Source organism: Capsicum annuum, chromosome 10 (assembly GCF_002878395.1).
Source record: "Capsicum annuum cultivar UCD-10X-F1 chromosome 10, UCD10Xv1.1, whole genome shotgun sequence".
Taxonomy (NCBI): Eukaryota; Viridiplantae; Streptophyta; class Magnoliopsida; order Solanales; family Solanaceae; genus Capsicum; species Capsicum annuum.
The window spans coordinates 155,433,795-155,447,119 of NC_061120.1; the positions used below are offsets into that span (position 1 = coordinate 155,433,795).

A 13,325-nucleotide genomic window follows, 5' to 3' on the forward strand; every position below is an offset into this window, starting at 1 on the left:
GATGGAAAATGACCATATTGCCCTTAAAATTTAAGTAAATCCGAATCTGTCCATGGTAGACTGTTTTGATAGGCTAAAGTAAATCGACCATAACTCTTTGCTCCGATAATGGATTTGGGTGAAACCAATTGCATTAGAAAGAAGACTCTCAGGGCTTCTCATCGATATATAGCAGCTCACACAGTTCATTTTTTACAAGGAGTTATGATCGTTTAAAGTCGACCCAAAAATCTGTTTGGTTGCAGTACTTTTGTGTGCAGAAAATTTCTGCACATTTACTGTTCATTGCGTCCACCGTTTTCAAGTTTCGAACATGCTCGCTTATATCCGATACTCATCTGTTTTCAGAAATCTTTATATCGTTGGAAAGCTAACTCGATAAACTTCGCATAGAAACTTCGACGAACAAATTCCGGTATAAATAAAGTCGATTCCTATACACATATAATCAAACTATACACTTGAAACCATCTCAAAATAATCAATACTCATACTTAAACTCATATATACCTAACTTATGATCAATACATATACTCCAACACATATAACCATGGCTATGTGGCAACAATCATTGCAATAGATCTATAAACCGTTGCAATAGGTAGTAAAAAATTGTCACAAAAGATCAATAAAATAGTTGCTATTGTAATAGGTACTCAAAAAGTTCTACGACAGAATAACAAAACTGTTGCAATAGATGTTATTGCAATGGTTTAATGTCATTGCAATAGAATCTATTGTAACGGTTAGTAACCGTTGCAATAGATTAAAATAGGCGTCTCAATAAGTCAAAAAATAACCATCGCCATAGGTCAAGCTATAAAGACGGTTGTTTGAAACTGTCGTCATAGCTCGACTTATGGCGACGGTTCAGACAATCGTCGCATAAACCGTTGCCATAGACCTATTGTAACGTCCACCTATAGGACGCTTGTTGAACCGTTGCGGTAGAGCTATGGCAATGATTTTTTTGTCTGTTTCAATAGTTTTACAACCGTCACCATAGGGGTAATTTCTAGTACATACAACAAAACCTAGTTTTGCAAAATCAAATTTGTCTTCTTTAGCAGCAAAAGTCGTCCATCGAACACAACTCATACAAGGGACCTGATTGAGTGCTCATTTGTAGTCTTGTGGTGTGTTGACTTTTTTATGTTCTTATTCTTATATTGTAAATGTACTCCTGATTGTAAAGGATAGTAGATGTGTATCTTGTCCAAGTCTTAGCTCGAGTTGAAGCAACTGGAGTTAGTTGTTCGAGTCGTTTGTAAGTTGGCCAAGTGCTTATTCTCATCGTTTGTGGTGCTAAGTCCTGGGTGGAATTGTCTAGGATCAGTGACTAGAGTTAGCTAGTTGTAAGTGTGGTAGAAGTAATAATGAACATCTATTTACTAAAGGTGTGACCTAGTAATAACGAAGTGGATTGAGAACCAAATGTCGCAGGTCTATATCCCAGCAGAGAAAAAAAAACACTAGGTGATTCTTCTCATTTGTTTAAACCTTGGTTGACAAAGTATCTGGTACCTATTGTTGGTGGGAGGTGATAGGTTTCACGTGGATTTAGTCGAGGTACGCAAAAGCTATCCCGGATACCACGATTATCAAGAAAATTTACATATCTATTTTTAGTAAAGTGAACAAGTAAAAGTGAACGGAAAATATAAAGTATGTACTTCCAACCTAAAATATTTTAAAAGATTTTTTTCTATTTCATATGTCATCTTTAATCGCAATAAAAAAGATATAATTTTATTAGGTACTAAAAATTTATTAAAGAGTAAATAAATCAATAAAGACTTAGTAAAAATTGGGTGGGATGAGTTATAACTCATCACCTAATGCATTTTGACCAAACATATTTTGACCCAAATAAAATTGCATTTGGTTGGGTCTTGACCTGTTTATTATCTTAACCCATTCTGACCCGTCCAAATTTAACCCAACCCACTTAATTGCCACCTCTAAATACTACTCCCTCCTTTTAATTTCTTTTAAAAATTTATTTCAAAAAGGATTTTTATTCTTTTTTCTATATCTCTTTAATTTTAATTTTCTTCATGACATAGTTAACACCATAAATCTATAAAATATTTTAATACATTCTTCTGTGTTTAGCTTAACATCACAAACATTTAGAAAACAATTAATTTTAAAGTTCGTACCAAATCCAAATCAACAAATAAATTACAACGAAGTAATGTTAAATGAAAAGTCAAGGTTTACTTTGTGGGCTTGATGACTCATGCATAATTCCTTTTGCCTCGGAGATTGTGGGGCCATTTGCGCTCTACGACGGGACATGTACAAAACAAAAAGTGACCCCGGAACCAAAATATGCCCTACAACTAAAAAAGAACCAATTATGGATTGTGCACTTAAAAAGTACACAATCCAAAAAAAATGGATTGTGCACTTAATAAGTGCACAATATGTATTCACTTTTTACAAACCTGATTCACATTTTCACTTTTCATCTTCCCCATTTCAATTTTCTCTCTAAAAAAGACCGTTGGTCCCCCCCCCCCCCATTTCTCTAAAAATTAGGTCGTTTTCCCCTTTTATCTCTCTTAAACTTTCAATATTTTGGTCCCCCACTTTGATTGTAATGGTCCCCTCAGTTTGTATTATTTGAAAAAAAAATTCAACAGTGGTGGTCCTTTGATGATCCAGAAGTTTATTGTTACTTTTGTCGGTTAAAGTGGTATAAAAGCATTAAAAAAAGGTTAGTTTTACCCCATTGTTAGTTGAAATTTAATTTTTTAATTATGTTAAAAGGTGCATTTTTTATATTGTTTATTGCTATATATTCAAAATGAAAAAAAATGGATTGTAACGTGGTTGTATGTATGTGATCATTTTTTAATCATGTTAAAGTTGTACTTTTGATCGATTTGAAGTTTGTTAGCTTTATCTATTTGAAAGTGATTTTTTTAAAAAAGTCATGCTCTTAAACATGCTGTAAATTGGGGGTTAAAAAGGAGAATAATGGGGTTTTAAGAATTGATGCTAGACTTTGTGGTAATTTTAGATGTTTGTTGCTCTAGCTGTTGGTCCAAAAGGGTGACTAAACTTTTGAAATGGAAAAGGCATGATATGTTTGTCCAAAAGGGTGACTAAAGTTTTGAAATGGAAAAGGCATGTTGTGCTTGTCCAAAAGGAAGACTAAAGTTTTTAACATACTAGTATTAAATTAAGAAGGAATTGACAATCAATGTTGACTATCAGTTTGCCTGTTTCTAGAATTCTATTTTTTTATGTTAAGGAATTTTAATGGAAAATGCAAATGAATTTAAGAATGACAATTAGTCCATTATGTTTCAACTTTCAAAGATTGAAATACTAATGAATTGAACGTTAACATCATCATTTTTGTCGCCTTTCTTCATCTCTCTTGATTGACCCTAGTGGTAACGAAATTATAATATAATATAAAGAAATAGTTTCTAATGTTAATGAAATTTGGTGTATAGGTCTATATAATGCAACACATATTGCATCCTGGGACCATTGATAAGTCATTACTTAAATTACAAGCGAGTCACAGATCACAAAAGTTGTGGAATGAAAATATTGATTGTAATGAGGCTGTGGAACCAAAAATATGTGACGCGGCATGGACGTTTTTTGATAACCGCCCCCATCAGCGCGTCATAGAGTATATTTCCAGGGTGGGGTTATGGGATGTTGTCAGGGTAGGTAAGATACAGCTTGACCATAGTCTCATCACGGCCATGATTGAGCAGTGGAGGCCAGAGACGTACACTTTCCACCTACCCTATGGAGAGGTTACTATGACCCTACAAGATGTCCAAATTTTGTTTGGACTACGTGTTGAGGGATTACCTGTGGTATTTCCAAATCTACTATACCGTAATTTTGACTGGGATAGGTTGTTACAAGTTCACACTGGATTCGCTCCTGCACCGGGTGATTTTACAGGGAATATCCTCCTTAACATTAGTGTATTAATCAAGTATATTCGGCAGCAGGTGAATCAAGATCCTATTACTGATGCGACTCTTGATGATAGGGTTCTGAGGATAGCTCGACTATTAATGTTGTTGATTTTAGGAGCTATCCTATTCCCGAACACATCGGGGAGTTCCTTGAGTTTGCGATTCTTGAATTTTGTTATTGATCTCGATTTGACGGGGACCTACAGCTGGGGCAGTGCTGTTCTTGCCTATCTTTACTGGTGTCTTTGTAGGATACCGATTGATGGGATCAAACTTGGAGGATTCCTTCCTCTACTCCAGTTATGTTATCTTATAATGTTAGTTTCAGTTTGTTTGTTCGTTATTTTAGTTAACATTAACTATTATGTAACTTTTAGATATGGACTTGGGAGAGGGTCCTGCCCTTCCAACCAGTACCGGTTGGTGATATTGATGCGGATGAGCTTTTGATGCCATATGGAAGAAAGTGAACGCGAGGTAAGAGGCGTAAGCGCGATACAGAGGTACACCACGCCCTAGTCCCCATGAGAGAGCAGGTATGTTTTCTTTATGTTTGGTGACGTGCGATGTCAGATTTTTAGTGTATTGCGTTGTGTTGTGATGAGTCATATATTCATGTATCGTGCCGCGTGTGGCAATGTGTATATATATTTTACACCATTAAAATTTATAATTTATTCCGCTAGAAACTTGATTGCGAGTAAGTATTGGTAGGAGATTAATTTAATAAGTTTATTAATTATCCGTGACATGGAGTGTTAAATAGATAACATTAAACAGGATTTGTATTCTCTCTTTGTTTCTTTATGTTTGCTTTAACATTGACTATTTTTTGTTGTTTCAGTTTATGTGGACACCTTATCGTGACATCTTTCATACTTTACCTCATTGTTGCACATCTGGTCAGGCGATGTGGTGGACGCGAGTGCCAATGTTATGCTTAGAATTCATAGAGTGGCAAGCAGACAGAGTAATGCGACAGTTCGATCTTCCACAACACATTCCAGAGGCTCCTCTATGGCAAGCAAATCATGCTAGGCATGATGATCGATCTCTAGTTGACCAACAGTTCATTGCAGAACATAACCAATCTATTTATATGTGGAACCATTGGCTACCTACAGTTGTGGAGGTACATCACGGTGCCAATTTAAATGCCTCTATGGGGTGGTTTTGCGACATAGTCGGTTGTTATTGGGCAACCCCACTCTCAGAGGTTCTAGGTGCGTCGCGATTGCTCTTCACATGAGGCGATGCGTAGAAGCCTTAAGCAGCTGTACGACATGACTTTAGTTTGGACGTTGAGTCCGAATCCAGAGACTAGGGAGCATGGAACGGAGATTTCTGATGATATTAGAAGGATTTTTGACCAGGCAAATTAGGCCTTTCAGGGCCTGCAGTTCCGGACGAACTCTACTAACAGCTACTCAGGATGCGTGGACGAGGGAGGGGAAGATGTGGACGTGGTAATGCAGTTGTGCATAGAGGAGGACGTGGTTGAGGACGTGGACGTGGATACGGTGTCTTCATACACGAGGGAGTAGAAGACGTTCCATTACTTTCGGCTCCTAAGCCAGAGCCTGAAGCAGCGACAGATGATGACCCAGTTGGACATCATGATCAAGTTCATTCGCCACCTTTTGAACCATCACCGTTCACGCCAGGTTCTTCATCCATGCCCGAGTCCCATCATTTCTCGACATATGTTGCACCTGCTTGGGTTGATGAACCCAACCCACAGTCATATTGTTACATGCCCTATCGAGACTTGACATGCACTCTACGTTTGAGTTTTGGCTCCGCAGAGTTTGGAGATGTTGCGGTTAGTATTAACAATTACTTCATTATTTTTTTTTTTGTGTTTTTATTATCTATTTTTCTTATAATAAATTGTTTAGCAGACTCAGGATTTGGTTTGCACCACGTCATCCATTCCGGTTCAAACCCCCAAAATGGTTCCCCAGACAGTCGCAGAGCTTCCCTCTGACAGGAAGGTCAGTAATTTGAAAGAATAAATTTTGAGCGACTATTCGTATTTATAATATGTTAACACATCATTTTTTCTGTATTTTTTTAGATTCCAGATTTAGCAGCTTCTGTTGTTCAGGATGCATCTCATGGACCAATAGATGTGATGGAGGAGACACGGGTAATTATTGCAATATATATTCCAATACTCATAAATTATTTAATATAATTAGCTTGACATTATCTACTTATGTGTAATTATTGTTTGTAGGTTCCGGCACATATGAAGAATCGTAAAAGCAAACATTGTGCTGATCCGGTTGCTGCTATAAAGAGGAGAGACAACAGGGATGGATACTATGATACGCATGGGGGGCTTAGGCCGCGGGAGTCGATATGATTTAGGAGTTGCGGCACATAGTTATGTAAATATCCTGACAGAATACCGGTATAGTTTTAGAATACCAGTGTTGTCCTGCGCATAGCGGGAGTTTTAGTGTACCGGTCTGCCGAGGGAATCTGTATATTTATCCGAATTCAAGATTTAAGGTTCTTTCATTATTTAGTTGTGATGGTTTTACCACTGATGGGATTAGTAGCATTGCTACTCACTGCAAGTAAGTTGTTTTTAAGCTGTAGTAATGTCTGCTCTTAAAATGTGTGTAATGATGGATCACAAGTAGAGTTTGTTACAGTAATGTTCAAGTTGTCCTTTATTAATCACTTTTGAATTTTGAATTCACAGATTACAATCTCTCTTGAAGTTCTATTAAAGAAAGTGTGCAGAAACATCATGCAGTGCAGGTACACTAAATATTACTAGAAGTATTTTTTTCTATGACCGGGAAATTTGTTTGGAGTGTTGTACTTGTGAACTAAGATACAAGTCTCTCAACCCTACCAATTGAGCTGGAATACATTAATGTTAGTGTTTGTTTTCTATGTTCTTTTAGTCATTATTAAAAAAAAGTCTTCGTCGCGTAAAAGATAACTAGAAATAATTTTCATCAACTTCAATTCAATTGATATGTTTCACACTTGTTACAGGCCACAGTTCTTAGAAAAAACTCTGTTTTGTGAAAAAGAAAAAATACGACAAGTAAATAGATCATTGAAAACCTTTTAAGGGAGGGACGTATAAAGAAAAAATACGGCATTCTTTAAAGGTGTGTAGTACTCTTTAAAGGGTTCCCTTGGACAGTGTTTAATTGAAAACCTTCAGCTCTACGACATGGTCAATAGGTCCTCTCTGATTTGAGCCATGTTTCAGTTTTCAATCATATACACACACATTTATTCAGTTTTCAATCATATACACATCCATTATAAATGTGTATGATGACTCTCAAGAGCATATATAGTTATGTTCTATGACTAGCTTGCTAATTTCATATCAATTCAATAACAATGGGAGGGAGAAAGCATGAAAGTGAAGCATTTTGTATAATCTTTTTTCTGCAGGATAAAACTAATCTTTCTGTCCTGTTATATCATATATAGGAGTTAAAGGGCCCTCCTAAATTGATGCGTTGTTGTTTTTTAATTTTCTTGTATAATAATTGTTTACCTTTGGTATTCCTAGTAACAGAATCGGCTTGGGTCTATTCATTTTTGGGCAGGTCAGGTAGTGGTTGCCTGCTTCTAGTTTGAGGAAGGCTTATTAGTTAGTTAAAGTGAAGTGATTACAGTTGTGTTGTATGCTTAAGTTTGATAGAAGAGGCTTTCTGGTGCCTAAGGACTAGGCTAAAGTCAATGCTGCCGTTTTCCAAAGGAGGTATCGAGTAAGATAAAGTATGTTACTCCCATGAAATCTTAGTTTTGTCTTATTACTAGTTCTTTATTAGCGTAGACTCTACCCTCCTCAGACCCCACCATGTGGGAATACACTGGGTATGTTGTTGTTGTTGTTTTATGTCCACCTCACCTCCTGCAACAGTTTGATAACTGACCTCCTATATAATAGGTTTTTTGTATAAAACCATTTATCAATTTTGTTGTTGTTGTTGTGCAATATTTTACACTTATAATTTTCTCTACCTCGTGTGTTTTTGTACACTTTGTGCCATCTTTAATGAATTGAATCAAATTTCTTTGGAAAATGCAACTTCTTTTATCTTCTCTTTCGAGTCTGCTTACAGGTGTTGGTGTAAGTATTTGTTAATCACTTTAGAACTAGTCCTTTTTTAGCCATTTTATGAATCTTTAATTGCAGCCAAGGAAGTCTAACAGCAGACTAGTCTCCACACGTAAGGTGTTGGATTCTGCCAAGGTCACAGGTGATATTGGATACAAACCAATCAAGGACTTGAAGCGCAAGCGGGAAGGAAAGAAGGCAATTACCAAACAAGTACTTCCAGAGCGAAGTGCTGTGAAACCAAAATCGAAGGCTCTTGGAATTCAAACAAGAGCACAAACTGGACAAGAACTCCCAAAGCAAAGTGCTGTGAGAACAAGATCAATGGCTCTTGGAATTCAAACTAGACACAAACTGGAAAATCTTCAATCAGGATGACATCTTAGATTTCTATGGTTAGGTTGTTTTTGCTGAAATTTTGGTATGTAACAGACAATGTAGCAATGTAGCTTAATGTACGATTGTTTTGCTAGCCAACTTTTATCGTGCCGATGACAATTGGTGCTATTGTCTAGATTTGGAAGCACTGTCGTGATGTCTAGTTGGTGTTTATGTTTAACTTTATGTTTATTAACCAGCTTCACTTGAGCAAGAAATATTTCTCACCTTTTTATCCTTTAGCATGTGCTGGTTGCTTAATGAACCATTCTCAATGATTATCTACACAAGCTGACAACTAATACAAAGTGTTTTTAGATAATTAAACGGTTAATTAAGATAGTTCCCTCCAAAATAATTAATTTAATTAAATAAAATCTCTCACCAATTATGTTTTAGTAGCAATGCACATGCAGGAGCTTGATTTCTCTTGAGAAACTATCCTGGAAAAAGTTCATTTCTTTTTTGATATGCTACTGGATTGACTAACATTAGCCAATCGATATTCTAATTCTTTGATAACATAGTTGCAATGTACAACTGTAATCCCACTATAACTAATCCCGGTATAACTTATCTTCAAACCAAATGGCCCCTTAAAGAGTACTACACACTGTCTTAGAGAAGCTGGGGAGAATAGGGCATTCTTTTAAGGGTATTATAGGGTGTATTACTAATACATCACATATGGCGGTATTAGTAATACATGAGTTATAATACTATGAGATTAGTATGTGTAAAGACAAATACTATCAAAATAATAATATCCCTCCAAATAATTTTAGTTATAAAAAAATATTTATTGCTTAAATTCCAAAAAAAAAATTGCATACAAGCATTAATTTTGTAAATAGGTTATTCATAAAGAAAAAAAAAAATTCTACTTAGTTTTAACACTCTATAGAATAGAATTTTATGTTAATAATGATTTAATTGTCTCATCCAAAGATTATATCGCAAGAATTCATTCTTAGATTGGAATGTATTGAGTTCAAAAACTAGAAAACATGTTTATTTTGTGGTAAAATAGACGATTATCTTTCAACGACACAAAAAGTAAATGAACATCATCAGATTACATATCAAACTAATGCTCAAAATTAGCTTTAAGATCCTTTTGGCCTTGAGCTCCTTTTGTTGTTTGTAAGTCTGCTTCAACAAGCCCAGGATCACAATATTTGCTTGACGTGAAAACTCGGGATCATACCAATCAAAAAAGTTGCAAGGAGTACGAAATAGGGACTGCAGTTCATGAAAAACAAAGTTGCAAAAAGTACTTATTAAGAAAAAAAAGATAAAAATAGAAAATATAAAAATTACTTACACCATAATGCATACAACCGAGGAATCTACGTCCAGGGTTGTCATCTGACCATGAAATTCTAACAACTGGAGGAGATCCACAGGCACAAAGAAGCCTTCTATTATAATTCATGGAGCACTAAATTGAAGGTTATAGAAGCAAATGAAAGTGATAGAGGAAGTTGAAGGAAAATTCTTTGTAGATATTTTGAAATTAATGGACGATACATAGAGAAGACTGATATATAGTACAACCTAGAGGCTACATGGTGCACATAATATATGCACTTTGTACTGTACAGTCCTCTTTTGACTAACTGATTGATGTCCCTGATTGATAACACAACACATTTTCTGTAACCTACGGCCTACATGGTGCACATAATATATGCACTTTGTACTGTACACTCCTCAAATATGCACTTTGTACTGTACACTCCTCTTTTGACTGATGGATTGACGTCCCTGATTGACAACACAACTTTATATGACTCATCTTCTACAACCTACATGCTACATAGTGCACATAATATATGCACTTTGAACTAAACACTCCTCTTTTGACTGATGGACTGGCGTTTCTAATTAACAATACAAGTTTATTAGCACAATTTTAACAAATATCTTTATTCTTTATGTTATAAATACAACATTATAATTATAAAGAAAAATATAACATCTTAGAATACATTACACCAAGCTCCAATGAAAAGTTGGTTAGATATTAGAAAAATAAAAAATGAGAGGATTTCAAAAAATCCTGCAAAAGTATTTGGGTGCTATACTGATTTGTCGGGAAAAAAATGGTATGGTCGAATTCGTCCCTTAGAAAATAAGCCTATTTCTATTTATCACATTTACAAATTGCTCACCACATCATTAGCGGAGAAACATACTCCTCTAAAGATGAAGATTTTATTATTTGGGGAAAAACACTTCAGTGGACTCAACTATATTCTAAACGGTGTGATTATGAGGTGTTTGTCGATGGCATGGTTTGAACGTTCTACAGGCGCTGTCCGCGACATTTTAGATATGTAAGTTCAGGGATGAAGCACAAGTTATTGAATATTTGAATAAGGAAATATCAAAAATGAAAAAAGCATTAGAACTTTTTCATGCATTAGATGATCTTATCTTTCAAGGAGCAGATGAAGAGGAGCACTGGAAAGTACTTGAAAATCAGAGACTACATCGAGATTCTACATATCCAGTATATCCAATTGTTAACGAATGGATAGGCCTTCAAAAGCATTTACCTCAAACACTAGATTTTGGAGTGCCATATTGTTGTATAAACCAAATGAGTTTAGTTGAGCCAACACAACATGAATTCGATGTAGTTCCAGAAACTGACGAAGAAAATATGTAATTTTTTTCTTTGTACGTTATGTTACAATTTTGTATTATAAAAATATTAAAATTTTATCTCATAATAAAATACGTAAAATTTCATTTCACAATAAAACACTCACATCATTCATTGACACACAAATAAGTAATACAATAACATATAAAATAATTCATAATAAGACATACACTTAAAATCATGTCCTAAAAGTACTAGCACCACTAGAGGTATTTGCTGCCCCTTATGCATTAGCATTCCGCACTCTCGATGGGCAATTACGCTTATCATGTCTTGATTGTTTGCAAGTAGAGAATTTTTGGGAGAGACTACTTTGTGAGTTATCCATTTCATTGGGAGTACGTGTGATGGACTTGACCTTAACTTTGCGCAAAAAAATTTTATTTGCAATCATGGAAAATGGACTTTTTGGCCAATAATCCTCATCACCAAGTGGAATAAACTGGCCAGAGTAAGCTCTTTTGTACCACGCCACAGAGAATTCCTATGCAATATAATTCCATGCAGGATTCCCAACAAAGTCAAACACCCTAATGGCGTGAGAACATGGAAAATGATTTGATTTCCATTTACCATACGTACATGTTCGTTGCGTCTTATTAACAATTTGCTTATTACCACCTTTTCCATGATGGGAGTTGAATGCTCTAATTTCAAATAGATTATCTGCCACCAAATAATTTTGAATACTGTGCATCGATACCTTTTTTCTGTATTCCTCAAATTTTTTGAATGGATTTAACATCTATTTTTGTTTGTCAACCAAGAGTTGTTTTGCAGACTTCGATCTCTGAACAAAATGATCCACAACTATGCTGTAAGATAATTTGACCATTACAGTTACTGGTAGGCCTTTAGCAGAATTTAACAGTCCATTAAATGACTCGGAGCTGCTTGTTGTGAGCATGCCCCATCTCCTTCCATCATCCTTGTGCGTAGTCCATTTTTCTAAGTCGAGCTTCATCGGCCACTCATATGCTGGAAAGTGTGTCCCCTTGATTAACTCCATTTGTAACAAAAACTCTTTCTCCTGCGTTGCTGTTGCAGCGACCCATAGTACGTTGTTCACCCGGACACTTTTGTATGCTCTCTGATAATTGGCCTTCAAGTGTTGTAGGCAATAATAATGATAGGCAAAAGGACCTTGCCAGTTACGCTCTGCATAAACACTTCCAAGTATGCCGTGATTTCTGTCACATATCAACGTAATACTTTGACGACCACATACAACATGCCGATGCAAATCGCTCAAAAACTTAGTCCATGTATCAAAGTTTTCATTGGCTGCTATTGCAAAAGCCAATAGAAAAATGGAGCCATTGCCATCCGTACCTACCGCGATTAACAACTTTATGTCATACTTACCATATACATGTGTTCCATCTATCGATATCACCGGCCGACAATAATGAAAATCATCAACACATGGCTTAAACATCCAAAATACATAGTTGAAAACACGTTCATCAACTCCCTCATGTCGTTCAAATCGCCATTCATCGACAAAACCTGGATTGAAATATTTCATAGCAGTGATAAACCTTGGTAATTCACGAAATGAGGCCTCCCAATTTCCATAGACTTGTTCAATTGCATGCTTTTGTCCAAGAAATGCCTTTCGTTGACTAATTATTTTGCGAAACTTATTAAGAACGGGCATTTGACAATCTTTGATAGGATACCTGTAACAAATTATTTTTAATAATTATAATTGAGAATATAACTACTGATTTGTATTGTCAAATGCAGTCGCTAAAAAATTATACCTTGGTGTCTTTTCAATATACGACACAAGAACAGTTGCAATCATGTCTACATCCAAATTGTTGTGACCTCCACGACAATCACCCATATTACAAGTGTGTTCGCCAATATATTTGTCGATCTTCCACAAGTTATTACTACTATCCTTGGTAGCACAAAGTTTGAAAGAATAACCTTAATCTACACGTTTGCAACAAATTTTGAAGACATTCTTTCCAGACTTAACAACAAAAACCTCCCTTTCTTCTTTAAAATGATAGAGTTTAATCGCCCGTTGCAAATCTTTTCTTGACTTGAACATCTGGATAGAAAGATAAAAACCATCATTTAAAAAATTAGTCAGTTCACACCACACACCTGTAGGGACAAAATTATTTTCATGCTTATCCATAAGCACATCGGGTGCTTCTTGAAAATTATCAAGAAACAAAACTTCATTAGAATAAAAATGGGG

At 35.6% G+C, this 13,325-nt stretch overlaps 2 protein-coding genes across 7 annotated transcripts; one reads left to right on the forward strand and one right to left on the reverse strand.

The window, feature by feature from the left end:
• Nucleotides 1-253: 253 nt before the first annotated feature.
• Nucleotides 254-8,665, forward strand: LOC107852444 (serine/threonine-protein phosphatase 7 long form homolog). Of its 6 annotated transcripts, none has more exons than XM_047398231.1 (7): nt 3,315-4,492; nt 4,801-5,778; nt 5,858-5,950; nt 6,034-6,105; nt 6,196-6,728; nt 7,544-7,715; nt 8,137-8,654. In XM_047398231.1, the coding sequence occupies exons 2-5, from the start codon at nt 5,632-5,634 to the stop codon at nt 6,322-6,324; spliced, it is 441 nt and encodes a 146-aa protein (XP_047254187.1). In that variant the 5' UTR covers nt 3,315-4,492; nt 4,801-5,631; the 3' UTR covers nt 6,325-6,728; nt 7,544-7,715; nt 8,137-8,654. The 6 variants fall into 6 exon arrangements, with proteins under 6 accessions (XP_047254185.1, XP_047254183.1, XP_047254184.1 ...); XM_047398232.1 differs by lacking the exon at nt 7,544-7,715 and having other exon boundaries at nt 4,864-5,778; nt 6,196-6,541; nt 6,670-6,728; XM_047398229.1 differs by lacking the exon at nt 7,544-7,715 and having other exon boundaries at nt 254-4,492; nt 5,855-5,950; nt 8,137-8,665.
• A 3,187-nt stretch (nt 8,666-11,852) lies between these two features.
• LOC107852432 lies at nt 11,853-12,959 on the reverse strand. Its single transcript, XM_016697463.2, has 2 exons — nt 12,874-12,959; nt 11,853-12,789 (listed from the first exon to the last, which is right to left on the reverse strand). The coding sequence occupies exons 1-2, from the start codon at nt 12,957-12,959 to the stop codon at nt 11,853-11,855; spliced, it is 1,023 nt and encodes a 340-aa protein (XP_016552949.2).
• Between the last annotated feature and the right edge of the window lie 366 nt (nt 12,960-13,325).

What these genes read in the sequence shown, in the direction of transcription:
- LOC107852444 (XM_047398227.1), top strand. Translation starts at nt 3,480, where the DNA reads ATGCAACACATATTGCATCCTGGGACCATTGATAAGTCATTACTTAAA.
- LOC107852432 (XM_016697463.2), bottom strand. Translation starts at nt 12,959, where the DNA reads ATGGGTGATTGTCGTGGAGGTCACAACAATTTGGATGTAGACATGATT. An exon ending in TATATTGAAAAGACACCAAG is followed by an intron (nt 12,790 to 12,873) that starts GTATAATTTTTT and finishes AATTTGTTACAG; the next exon opens with GTATCCTATCAAAGATTGTC.